Below are 13718 nucleotides of genomic sequence, written 5' to 3' on the forward strand. Positions count from 1 at the left end.
CTGCTTACAGTTGCGTGTAGTTGAACATGTACGACTATGTTCAACGGCGCGGCGTCCTGGCTGACTCTCTGTGCATGTAAGCGTATCTCTTTCGTGGAACCCTAGGTAATGGGAGTTGTTTATAGATGCAATCAGTGGTATTACGTACATCCGTCAGCTGCGACGTACATCCGTCAGCTGCTACGTACTTCCGTGTATGCTGAGCGTAACGTGGGAGTTGTCTAGAGATGCAGTCGGCAAGTAAACAGACGCACACAGACAGATACACAGACAGACATACAGACGGACACACAGACGGACAGACAGATGGACACACGTACATGACAGAAAGACAGACAACAGGTACCGTTTGGAAGGCTAGCTGTTTTGGTCACGTGTGTACATGTGACTACCGTTTGGAAGGCTAGCTGCCACTTGTTTATAGCGCTAGGACTGTCATTTCCATTTCAGACTACATACACATACTCGATGCATTATCCCTCTTTAGTTTCAAACTACATACACATACTACTATTTATCGGTCTATTACTGAAGACACCACTGAAATGTCAATGTACATTAATTATCGTGATATGGTTCACTTCGAAGTTGTGCGAAGCTGCATACCCGATTGTTATACTGTCTAGAAAGGTCACTTGAAAAGAAATACCGTAGCTAAACTGGGATGTGCAGCATCTAATTACAGCCTGGAATTCCTGGCCTAGGGTGGGAGGGGGTGCGGGACAGAGAGTGCAACCTCCATGTGGTCTGTCCTGGGGTTTTCGACATGAAAGTATTCTCACATGTTCAAAATGCTAAACACTCCGTTTACTAATACTGTCATTTCCATCTAAAAATACAGGGTGTTTCAAAAGTAACATACCAGTATATTATTGAAATACATCCAGGAGCCGTATCATTGGGCCAATCTTCTTCGACAGCACCGTTAACTCTGATCGGTATATTAAGAACATTTTTGTTCCGTTTTCTGAACAACTTACAGCATCAGAAAAGCAAAGAACATGGTTCCAACAAGATGGCGCCACTGCTCATACTGCACGAGCTACGATGAGAGCCGTCCGCAAGGTATTCGGTGAACGCGTCATTTCACGAGATTTATGGCCACCACGCTCACCAGACCTGACGCCACCGGATTTTTACCTTTGGGGAAAATTGAAAGATCTTGTTTATGCTGACAATCCTCGTTCAATCAATGATCTTAAACATAATATCAGACAAATCATTGCCGATATCAGATGTGAGGAACTGCACCGAGTCTTGAGCAGCCTGCGTCGGAGAGTCGAACTCTGTCTCCAAGTGGATGGCTCACATTTCCAGCAACTGTTATGATTAGTTAATGTAGCAAATATTTCTAATTATAAATATTTTTAATTATAAATACTTTCGGTATGTTACTTTTGAAACACCCTGTATATGAAACAAGTCCAAAAATATATGAAACAAGTCCAAAAACATTTTGAGAAAATGATGGGTATGTAGGGATGAGTATGTAGGGATGGGTATGTACAGACTTGGACAAAATTATAGGGACACCCCGCTGTGGGTATGTAGTAACACAATAATTAGGTCACAATTTACCAACTATCAATATTGTTAAGAACTTACTAGTTACCGCGTTGCAATTGATTGTTAGGTTTCTTGAGAATACTGTAGACCCTAAATTGTTTTCTTTACGTTTCGCATTGAGGAAAACGAGACCTAAAAGTGTATGACGTCATGACTGCGTAAGCGTCGTAAGTTAGACTCTCTCTGATTTTGTTTAGTGGCTTTTAAAAAAGCCGCTTTTAATAACGCGAAGGAAATTGAAGCCCTTCACCAGTTCCTCAGTACCGAGTGTTCCCGCCTCTCGCCCTCCTGATTGCGTCCAAACGTCGCGGAACACTTTGACGCAATCAAGGTTGAATAGTTTGAATTTTGAATAGGTTGAAGTTTGTTTATTGATTAAAATGGCAAAACAATTCAAATTGTGATGACATGCGCGAAATCAATGCGCAAAAACAGATGATTCGCCTTTTTTCATAATGTTGATAAGAGAACCCACAAAATTGCTTTCACTCTCTACTACAGAGCATTCTTAGATTGTATGCCAACAATGAGCATCCAAGAGCGATGAACGTGTACAAAGACAAGAAAAGTAGGAATGGCCGTCTTCCTTCTTCAAAGCAAACTAGATGCGCAGTAGGTAGTAAGTACAGCTACAGTCTTGAACACAAGCTATGTTACATACTAACAATGGCGCAATCCATGAAATAAGAAATTTGAAAAACATTTGGTTTTGGTAAAGAAAAATTCAGTGCCAAAGTTAGACTAGACACAAAACTGCCAGGTGTCCCTATAATTTTGTCCAAGTCTGTACTTGTGTCATTTATGCCCATCTCCTACATCACACTCTTTTTACCTATATCGCTTGCAGCAGTTGTGAATGTGATGTAGGAGATGGGCATAAATGACATAAGTACATACCCATCCCTACATACCCATCATTTTCTCAAAATGTTTTTGGACTTGTTTGAGTACATGTGCGTGTAGTTGTGTGTGTGTGTGTGTGTGTGTGTGTGTGTGTGTGTGTGTGTGTGTGTGTGTGTGTGTGTGTGTGTGTGTGTGTGTGTGTGTGTGTGTGTGTGTGTGTGTGTGTGTGTGTGTGTGTGTGGCTTCCTGAAGAATGATAAATTCGTTTGTTTTGCGATTCTTCTGTAAAAAGTAACAGACGCGTACAACTCTAGCCTGAACTTTACTCTGCGCTTCTCAGTTTGACGACGGTCCAACGTTTTTACTATGGATATGACATCTCGGCTTTTCTGTCATATTGAGCTGGATTGTTACGCTACATTGTTGGTGTCCCAAAGGACTGCTGATTGGCTCAGCAAATTCCCGAGAGTGATTCACGTTGACAAGCTAGTGTTACGTCACTCCCAAAAGTACTGCTCATTGGCTCAACAAACTTTCCGAGCGAGACACACGCTTACAAACCTATCAACATACATACATACGGACAGACAGACCGGAAGTCAATTCAGCCCGTTTAGAGAGTAAGCTTCTCGCGAAGCAGCCCACCACTTAATGTGGTGTCCTTCTTTTACGCTCGTAGCTAATTAGATATTCACAGCGTTGGGCCATTGAAACGATGACGTTTTATCAAGGCTATGATGATAGTTGGATCACTCATGGTGTAGACATTAATATTAGAGTCTCTATCTATGATGGGGAAGTTTGACTCTTCAAAGAGCCGATTTCCTCTCTTTGAATGACAGACGTTCAAAGATTTAGTGGCAGTAAAGCAAATCATTTGCTCTAGAGGTGAATATTGTGTCAATGGTACACCATACATGTGCTTCCACTACGGCAAAGTTGCTGTAGGCTACATCAGAAATCAATCTGTCAAATCACTTTTAACTGACATAAACTAGTATAAATGAACAACATGGCTAGTAAAAGTAAAACAAGCTCTAGATTCAGTTATGAAGATGTCGCTGCAGCAGTAGGAGGATTGAGGTCCTTTATTTGTTTGATTACATAAGCCTTCTCATCGTTGAACTGATCATCCTCTACACAACACAACAAGCAAACATAGATCACTTGTAATGGTTTTACATGACACATATACATTAATTTCAATACACTAGCCAGAGTACATCACAACAACTCTAGACCATACGTTGAACTACTGTATCAGAGAAATGTCTTTCACTATTATATTACAGAGATGCATCTATCAGTACATTAGATGCCCTCAGCCACTATACAAAGATGCAACTATTGTATTGATAACTCTCTCAGTAAATACATATCTTTCAATATAAAGTATAAGACAAACCTGAACGGTCTGTGTGAAATCGTGAGAGAAAGTCAATCAGCTTGTCTTTATTCCTCAATAGAATGTCAAGTATTGGTTTCGTTTTGTTTGGATTTGCCACAAACACCTGATAAATATAAACAAAATTATACAGAAGCGAAAAAGAAACACTAATTGTCAGCAATGTTGAAGATTTGGTCATTGCAAAGAGAACACATGAAACAGTAAAGAATGACAATATCACTAATCAATGGCCATACCTTGAAAACATGAAAGGCTTCAAATTGTATATTTCTGCTCTTGTCTTTCAACATCATCATCATTACTTTCAAGTTTTCAGGATTGCTAATGTAACGAGTCATCACTGTAAAATTGTGCCGATCCAACAGAAGCTCTCCCAACAACTGGATACAAACACAACCAATTTCACACATACCGACCTGTCGAATATTACGGTCATACATAAAATAGCATAACAAGAAGTAGAGCACAAAGTCTTGTGATTGCAAAATCTACTAATTGCCAAATTAAAAGGGTCCATACAACAGGCATGGTAGCCCAGAGGAGGGAAAAGGAAAGATACATCTCCAAAACACACTCTGGTGGCTTTATTAGAAACCCAAACTGATACCATTAATGCTTGAGCATTTATCTCTTGGGGGCAAAGACGGAAAAGTGAATTCCAAACTCCAATGAGTTCAAAATGTACTGGAAATGTACAGTGGCCATGATGCTTTAAAGGCGCAATGCCAGTGTAATTAGCAAAAAACTGATACACTTACTTTCTCGAGTCTTGTAGAACTACAAAAGCCAAATGTAGTTTGGCTCATATGTACTCAGATCAATGTAATCAATGTACAAAATAACATTGGGTCTACCTTTGTCTTTACCCCTTTGGGCCACTAAATGTGAATGTGGGAAGTCACTAGATGTTGAAGGGTACCATTTACTAACATGCAAAATGGGTGGAGGCCCAGTTTGGTCTCACAATTCTTTTGTTTTGTGCTGGTCTGAATGCTTGAGCAGTCTACAATGCCAACATCAAATCGAATCAAAAGATAGATATACCACATCCAACAATAGAGCAGACATTGTTGTGTTTGACTCAACATGTGGGGAAATGTTGTGCTTGATGTGGCCCTTGCTCACCCCTGGAGCCAGGACACTCTGCGAAGTGCAGCAACTATGGACGGAGCTGCAGCAAGGAGAGAAGACACCAAACATAGCAAATATTCTAAAGAGCAGTTGCCTGGAGGGTACACTTCTACCCTTATTCCACTAGTTTTTGAGCACTTTGGTGGGTGGGGAGAAGAAGCATCAACGTTCCTCAATAAACTTTCCAAACTATATAGAGATGAAAAAGGAAGAAACAATCCCTCAGATTTTAAGACACATCGGAGAAGACGCTTGTCAGTACAACTTCAGCGTTGCAATGCCTCGGAGTTGGCTAGAAAGATGATCAGAGTAACATATGGACAGACAGTTGGCCAGAGTCTAGATGTTGTTCAACTAAATTTTGGTTTGTAGGCTCCGTAGGGGAGCTTTTTAATGCTACTTGTTATTTGTGTAATTGTAATTGTAGTTGTGACACTTGTTGTTCATTAGCTGTTACTTTAGTTTTAGCTGTATTAGCTTTGATGTATAAAAATATATGAAAATTTGACAGACAGACAGACAGAGTGTTACTGCAGAAGATAAGCAGAGTCCAGTATAGTGGTGACTTATAGTGGTGACTCAGATGGTCCATTAGTAACGCTGTTAGCTTATGATAATGTTTTGTATAAGAAATATATGTATTGACACAGACAGACAGACAAACAGCACAAAAGACAAAGAGAGACAAACAAACAGATAACAGACAAAGCAGAGTATGGGAAGCACCAGTGATGCCCCTCCAACTCCTTAACCCTTGAACAAAAACCTACCTTCAGAGACTGCCTCCGTGTAACATAATTCTCAGAATGCAACAGACGATCATATAGACCAAATACACGATCATAGTTCTGCTCCAGAAACTCAGCACAGAGAATCTTGTGTTTCGTCAATAATTCCTTAAATACAGTAAATGTATCCGATGCGACATCAAACGTTGAAACCTCGACATATTCAAAGAATCGAAAAAAATCTTCTGTTTGCAAGATCATCTTCGCAAGCGCTTCATGTTTAATACATTCACGTAGCATCATGCCACAATTTAGGGCAATAACAGGATTTTCATACCTAAAACGAACATCAACCAAATTGTGTGTTGTATGCCACATGTGCATACGTATGTACATATATGTGTGTACGCATGCACAAAACTTTTACCCTCTAACTAGAGTATGGACAACGTCCTCTCTTGTACATAGATATTCAACAGTAGGAGAGCGAGTGCCAATCTGACGTCTCAACACATTGTTGAATACCTGAGCAGCATCCTTCCTTGCCTAAGAACCAACCCAAACTCACAAATAATTTCCTTGTACGTCTTGTCTAGTGTCATATGCAACATGACACGTACTTCAAAGTCTAATCGCTCAAGACTGTTGATGAGCAAGAGCAGCAGATTGGAGTTATAAATCTCTTGAGCTAGCTGTGCTATCAACTCAGTCTGAGGCTCCTGATCTAATGATACAATAAACCTTGTTATGAAAATAGTAAATGATGCTTACTACCTTACATACAACAGTGATGCTTGAGACATGCAACAAAGTGATACAAAGCAACGTGCATACAACCATGGTAGAAGCAGAAGAAAATGAAAATAAAATGTGGCACACACACACACACACACACACACACACACACACACACACACACACACACACACTGAAAACTGGGCATTGTATGTGTGGTAGTGCTAATAGACAGAAAAGACAAATCCATACAAATAAGCAGGCAGACAAACAGACAGACAGAATGTTCTAGCATTCATTAGATTAAAGTTACGTCTCTTGGGATAAACTTTACCTTTCCCCAACCTGGTTTTACATCTCGTGACTTCTACATACACTGTGTTGATTCTAAAATGGAGGCTCTAAGGCAGGGGAGCGAAGTGACTGGTGGGGCAAGAGTACCCAGCCGGTAGTGTACAGTGAACGACCCTTGCCGGCGTTGCCAACAGAAGAAGTTAAAGGAATGTCCACACTGGCAACTGGATCGCAATCCAACCGCAACGCTGTCCACACTTGCAACTCGATCGCGATCCGTCCGATCCACATTGCGAGGTGGATTCGATCACGATCCGATCGCAATCGGTTGAATCCAATTAGAAATAGTGGGCGTTACCTTCACGTACGCTACGCGTGTAGTCGGAACATCTAGCACTCCTCACTCGTCTTTGTTCTCGCTCACCTTACGTCGCTGTATCAACGCTTTCTACAAGCAAAGAAACCACACATACACATCGGTCATCAGTCACGTGATAGCGAAATGAGGCGGAGGTATCGTTTTCAAAGTGCAGTGTGGACGCTCGCTATCCCGATCGGATCGCGATCCATTCTGGTCTAGTGTGAACAGGCCTTAAGACAAATTTGTAGGGGTGGTAGCGCAAGCTTCTATCCTGTCTACCGTCGGCAGAAGGAACAGTCGGCAACTAGTGTTTATAGTACTCACGTGAACTATTTGCAGTCACGAGACTGGTTGGGGGAAAGGTAAAGTTGCTCCCTGTCTGTCTGTCTGTCAATACTTGAACTACAGACTTTAGTGATAAAAATGTAGATTTTGAGTATCAACAGACAGACAGACAGACAGACAGAAGGAAGCGTTTGCTGATTATTTTACACCTATTCAGCATGGAGTCTCAACACAGAACGGTACTGAGCTTGTTACTCACCACATTGGTCTGATGCTAGAAGTTAATCAAGATTGGATCGTTCTCAAGTCAGATGTTCGCAATGCTTTCAATTCAGTCAGTAGATGTGATATGTTAAACGAAGTGTCTAAGGCCTTTCCTGACTTGTTCAGTCACATTCAACAAATGTATGGTCACTCTAGCTCTCTTATATATTTACATGGATCATCGTCAATTGTCATTCCATCTCAAGGAGTCCACCAAGGCGATCCACTAGGACCAGTTCTTTTGCGACAACAATTCATCCTAGTCTATCTGAAATACAAAACATCCTTGAAGTCACCTTGCTTGCATACTTGGATGATGTTTTCTTGCTGGGTACGTAGTCCTGACAAAGTGCTTGCAGCTTTCAATATGCTCAAAAAATCTTTTTCAACCATCAATTTGTCTGTCTCTGAAACCAAGTGTGAAGTTTTCAGTCCCAATGTTACTCATCTCACTGGCTTTGACGGAATTCCTGTGAGTCATGATGGTTCGATTTTTCTGGGTATACCAGTTGGTACATCTAGCTTCGTGTCTACAACGTGTGTTAAGGCTGCACATTCAGGGGACCAACTTTGCGACCAACTCAAGAAATTAGAAGATCAGCAAAGTTCAATGCTACTTCTAAGACATTGTCATATTCCTAGACTTGATCATTTGGCTAGATCTGTAGAGCCTACCTTGCTATCTGAAGCTATGTCCATCAAAGATTTTCAATCTCGTAAAACATTTGTTCATCTTCTTGGTGAACCATTTGTGGATGATCAGGTTTGGAAACAGGCATGTCTCCCTATTCCTATGGGCGGATTTGGTCTAACCCCACTATCTTCCATCGCTGGTCCTGCTTTTGTTGCTTCGTGGTCCCATACCATATCTGAGCTACCATCTTGTTTCCCACATCTGAAAGTCATCATGGACAAATTCACTTATGATGCATCTAGCCCTGTTGGACATGCTTTTCGATCATACCTTCCAACCAACAAGAAGATCTCAGATTACAAAGGAATTAAAAAGCTACAAAATCAATTGTCCATTTCTAATTTCAAAAGAAATTTCCAGCACTTGGTTGATGCAGCTCCAACTGCAAGAGATGAAGCAAGGTTTCGTTCCCTTCAAGGAAAGAGCGCAGGCGCATGGTTGCATGCACTACCAACTTCATACGGATTCACACTCAATCCTTGCGAATTTCGCTTGGCGTGCCGTTTGAGATTGGGTCTGCCTATCACCATTTCAAAATGGGTAGAGTCTTGTAATTGCAATGCATCACTAGACGACAGTGGATACCACTTACTTACCTGCAAGACAGGGGAAGGGCCTATTTGGTCCCATGAGTCTATTGCTGGAGTGTGGTTGGAATGCCTTAGAAGTCTGCGAATTCACCATTGTTGTGAGCCAAGAAACAGGTATACTACCTCTGAATGTAGACCTGACATTATCATGTTTGATGCTGAGTCGGGTGCTAATATTGATCTTGACATCTCATTGGCACACCCTTGGAGCTCAGATGTTTCCCCAAGCTCTGCTGAGGCAACAGGGCTTGCAGCTAATCAAAGAGAAACCAGAAAGATAGCCAAGTACAAACAACACAAACTGCCTGAAGGCTCAGTAGTCAAAGTCGTTCCACTGGTTATGGAACATTTTGGATCATGGGGAGAAGAGGCAAGAAATTTTTTTGCAGAAACTGGCAGCCTTTTCATCAGATGAAGCAGAAATACCTAATGCTGCAGAATTTTTAGATTTTTGGAAAAAAAGATTCGCCGTACAATTACAGAAGTGTAATGTTAAAGTCATAGCTAAAAACTTAGCATGTTGTGCGGTGGGTCTGAGAGGTCTGACTCTCACAGCACCTAATTTTCTTCTCATTAGTCTTAGTTATATATAAGTGTTTTAGTTTGCAGTACTGTTAGCTTTCAATGAACATTAGTCTGGTTGTATTACTGTAGTTCTTTGCAGAATTGTATGATAGTTTGATGTAAGAAATAAATGACAGACAAACAGACAGACAGACAGAGTGTCAAGTTTGAGACAGAGACAAGGATTAATGTATATTTGGTGTTCGCAACTGTGATTAGTTAAAATGTATTGAAATAAATCAAAACAGACAGACAGACGAACGCCCATCTCCCCTGCCTTAGCTCAGCTTACCTGCCGTTCCATACAACATGGTTTTCATAGCCGAAAGACTCTTGGAAACGTCTTCTAATGCCTTGTCTGCCTTCTTTCCCGTCGCCTCTCGTTCTAATATGCCAAACGCCTCCCTTACAGTTCTGACGAGCTCCTGAGGACTCTTTGGCGAAGCCTTAAAGAAAGGCATGTCTAAGGCTTAGACAGGCGTACAGGTTGTTCTATTGCGTCCAACAGCAACGAAGCACAAAAATGAAGTTGAGGCGGCAATGGGCATGCGCATCCGCAGAGACGGTTAACGCCCAGAGTGATTAACGCCCTAAACAGTACGCAGGGCGAATTAAACCACACGCGTTAGGCTACTTAATTTACAGAGTTACTGTAGGCGTTGGCCGTATCTAGTAAACACCCAGCTGGCTGATATGGTTGAAGTGTCTGGCAGGAATGCTGTACCAACTTTTAGGGAAGAGTTTGCTTGCGCAAATTTTCTACTTTCGCATCCAGATCACAGAGTGTTCGTGCGATCATCGGTGCTGTTGTTTGTGGACAAAGTAAAATGTTCGTCTGACTTTGTTTCTCGTCTGTTTTAGTGCCCGTCGACAGTCCGTAGATGCGCCTTTCTTTTTTACCGGATCGCAGTGGCTCTGTTCTGCTTTGCTTACGTAATTCGGTCTGGTTTCTACGCAAACGACGATGGCGATGTGGGCGATCCAAGGTGGTTCATCTATCTCACGGATTGGGGGTTTGCATTCTTGACTGCTTACTTGTTGTGGGCGGCTTGCGTACTTATTTACCACGCGGTGAATGGCGATCTGGTAGAAGATGAAGAGGAAAAGGCGAAGAAAGATGCTCCACTTCTATGGTTTCATCGCGTTGAATGGCTATTGTTCAATTTGGGTGTCACCATCTCCTTTTTGGTGTCAATTCTTTATTGGTGTCTGCTGTTTCCTGGAAAAGATGACGTTGATTCATCTAAGAATGAGACGAGAACTGACGTTTCTACAGAAATTGATGTTGTCATGCACACTGTCAACTCTATTATCAGTCTTGCTGACGTTTTCCTCTCTGGCATTCCTGTTAGGATTCTCCATGCCATATATCCAATGATCAGTGGATTGATTTATGCCGTTTTTACAGTCATCTACTGGGCAGCTGATGGGACCAATTCTTATAATGGTGAACCATACATCTACCCTGTTATTGACTATGGTGGGAAGCCTATTGTAGCATCCTTGACTGTTACAATGAGTGTGTTTGTAGCTGTACCACTCGCTCATCTGTTGGTGTATGGTTGTTACAGATTGAGAGAAAAAGTTGGAAGGTTGTACTGTATTAAAGAAGTCAAGGGCAAAAAAGACTGCCAGTCTCAAGAGGAGACATGCATCATGGAGACCATGTGATTTGCATCACATTGAAAATGATGTTTGTAGCTAAGGAGGTATATATGTTTTTAAGCACTGAAACGCTGACAATTATGATATGAATTGTGTTGGTATTTAGTTTAAGAATTATAGCATACATTATTTGGCTTCAACTTCAATGTTTGTATTGCTTATATAGTGACAGTAGGTTGTTGCTAGACTGCTGTTAGATGTCCACTTTTATATGGCAATTTTTGCAGGTCTGTTTGTCCATCAATCTTTTTGGTATGCATAGTCACTGTTTGATTTACATCAGTTTGCAACATTCTCATTGATATACAGTGGGCATCATGCAATAAGGGCCTGGGTGATCGAATCGTGGTCCCCTCATTAAAGTGTAGGTGCAGCTTTTTGATGATTGATCAGGTCTTGTAGTTTTATAATTCGATGTGCAGCAACACGAGCAATTTATGGTATCTAATTCCTAACTACAACAAACCGTCTACAAATCATATGCGTAATGTCATGACGATGTTATGTCAGGACTTTTAGTGTTTGCTAAATCTTTGATGATATCAAGTCCTCAAGTTGATCTATACCGTCACTGCTTGATGTTGGGAGACAGTACTTTTGTGAGTTGCATCTCTTTGTTAGGTAGTCTCTCAATCGAAAGCAGCCGTAGGTAAATAACTGTACGAGAGGCAAAGCAACAAAGACGCTCAAAACAATGTTCAACGTTGCCTTGTTCGGCTTGTTACTATAGTCAAGAACTGGGTATATGTAACGTTGACCGTTGTATGTGTTTGTTCCTCCCGCAGCCCAGTAGATAATGGTGAATACTGCATAAACAGATGCAATAACCATGGTGTATACCCCGTGTAGAATTCTGATCGGCGTAGCTGAGAAGAAGACATCTGCGAGACTGAGAACAGAATTTATTGTGTGCATAACTATATTCACTTCCACGTCTTGTCCAGCGTCCTGACTGAAGCCTGCAGACCCTGAACTGTTGTTGCTGGTCGAGTTAACGCTGTTTGTGTTTCCTCCAGAGCTCGGATAGAGAAGAACCCAGAACAGAATAGTAACTAGTAGGGATAAGTTGACGGCTCCATTGAACAGAAACCACCCGACTCCATGAAACCAACGCATTGGCACGTTCGCGCTGTAATGTTGTCGTTGGGGAACGGTGGAAGACTTAGCAGTTATTGCATGGTGCACAGCTGTTCCTGCAGACCATAGAAAATGTAGCGTGAGTAGTGCAAATCCCCAGTCGGTCAGATAGATGAACCATTTCGTGCTGTCTTCGTTACTGTTCTTAGTATGGTAGAAGCCTGTTCGGATGATGTATGCAATGCAGAACAGAGCAACTACCACACGATAGGTCACGAACACAACGTGCTTCACAGGCCACTAAAAAGGATCGAATTCGAACAGATTAGCAACACATGCACGCATGTCTAGAACTCTAACTTTACCGCAGATATGACGAAAGGCGTAGAGTTGGGATGCTTAAGGAGAATATTCCTACAATGCAGCTCCTCAGCGCAGCAAGTCTTGCATGCATTCAATGCCATCTTCTTTTGGCGACTCCTACTTTCACTGCGTGATTTTTCACGTGAGCTCGAGATAATGAATTGTTTCTATATGCATGCCAATGTGAAAGCATTTGTATATTTACAAACATAAAGCTTAAGTTTTCAAATTAGAACCTAAGAAACGAAGACCTAGGACGCATTTTCTTTATTCTCCACCTAAACCGGTTGAGCTTACCCAAACTCCACAAACTAATTCTGTGGGAAGGTGGATTAGCTATTTTGTGGAGTTTGGATGAGCTTAATAACCGGATTAGGTTGTGGAGATAAAGAAACTCGGTATAGAGGTCCACAACCTCAACCGGATGAGGTTGTGGAAAATCAAGAAATGCGCCCGTATAGATTGTAACAGTGCCCTAGGGAGACTGTTACTTCAGCTTTGTCTGGGAGCGTGGCGTTTACAGATTTGAATACCACATGAAAACCATGACACATAGTATCGCGGAGAACACGTATTTTAAAAGATCGTTGTCTTACTCGACACTTACTATCTGTTAGTCTGCGAAACCGCATACAACATGCACTTTCTCGCCCTAAAGAAAAAAGGTGTACACTGTACAGAACTGTACACCTTTTGCGGACAACAGTTGCTGGTGTTTCAAATCTTGCTTGGCGACTTGCTCTTCAACTGGCAAAAATTTTTTCTACAATGTAGAGACCGCTATTTTTTTCGAAGAGGCGCTTCATCCGAGCCCTTAACTGGTATAGATAGTCATCGAATCGCACCATCGAAGGTGTATCAGCGACAGACAAATGTATATAGTGTCCAACGTCTCGATCTAGATATAGGGTATTTGGTATTCTCCTCACTGTTGGCCCTCTCCAGCCTTTTCTCTTCGCATTTCATGCAAGCATGCCCAGTCTTTGTCTTAACAGCCGTTTAGACTTCCATGCATGAGAAATGCTTTTCAATCATGGAGTGACTCCCTGGGCCCTTGCCAGTTTAGTTTGAACGATTGCATGTATAGAAAGGTTGTCTTAGAATACTCCACCTTTCTTCCCAGGTACACAACAACCAATCTATATAGCCT

The 13718-nt window shown here is 41.6% G+C and overlaps 3 protein-coding genes across 5 annotated transcripts; 1 reads left to right on the top strand and 2 right to left on the bottom strand.

Annotated features, from left to right (window-relative positions):
• Nucleotides 1-3370: 3370 nt before the first annotated feature.
• Nucleotides 3371-10017, bottom strand: LOC134196252 (calcium-binding protein 39-like). Its single transcript, XM_062665341.1, has 7 exons — nucleotides 9756-10017; nucleotides 6297-6400; nucleotides 6104-6222; nucleotides 5719-6013; nucleotides 4054-4197; nucleotides 3815-3920; nucleotides 3371-3545 (listed from the first exon to the last, which is right to left on the bottom strand). The coding sequence occupies exons 1-7, from the start codon at nucleotides 9922-9924 to the stop codon at nucleotides 3457-3459; spliced, it is 1026 nt and encodes a 341-aa protein (XP_062521325.1). The 5' UTR covers nucleotides 9925-10017; the 3' UTR covers nucleotides 3371-3456.
• Nucleotides 10018-10128: 111 nt separating this feature from the next.
• On the top strand, nucleotides 10129-11405 carry LOC134196432 (protein rolling stone-like). Of its 3 annotated transcripts, none has more exons than XM_062665551.1 (3): nucleotides 10129-10264; nucleotides 10325-10910; nucleotides 11035-11148. In XM_062665551.1, the coding sequence occupies exons 1-3, from the start codon at nucleotides 10157-10159 to the stop codon at nucleotides 11037-11039; spliced, it is 699 nt and encodes a 232-aa protein (XP_062521535.1). In that variant the 5' UTR covers nucleotides 10129-10156; the 3' UTR covers nucleotides 11040-11148. The 3 variants fall into 3 exon arrangements, with proteins under 3 accessions (XP_062521535.1, XP_062521534.1, XP_062521532.1); XM_062665550.1 differs by having other exon boundaries at nucleotides 10325-10943; nucleotides 11035-11125; XM_062665548.1 differs by having other exon boundaries at nucleotides 10325-11405.
• A 102-nt stretch (nucleotides 11406-11507) lies between these two features.
• Nucleotides 11508-12922, bottom strand: LOC134196442 (protein rolling stone-like). The gene is made up of 2 exons (XM_062665565.1): nucleotides 12571-12922; nucleotides 11508-12505 (listed from the first exon to the last, which is right to left on the bottom strand). Exons 1-2 carry the CDS (start codon nucleotides 12667-12669, stop codon nucleotides 11654-11656), a joined length of 951 nt encoding a protein of 316 aa, XP_062521549.1. The 5' UTR covers nucleotides 12670-12922; the 3' UTR covers nucleotides 11508-11653.
• Between the last annotated feature and the right edge of the window lie 796 nt (nucleotides 12923-13718).

Source organism: Corticium candelabrum, chromosome 21 (assembly GCF_963422355.1).
Source record: "Corticium candelabrum chromosome 21, ooCorCand1.1, whole genome shotgun sequence".
Classification (NCBI taxonomy): Eukaryota; Metazoa; Porifera; class Homoscleromorpha; order Homosclerophorida; family Plakinidae; genus Corticium; species Corticium candelabrum.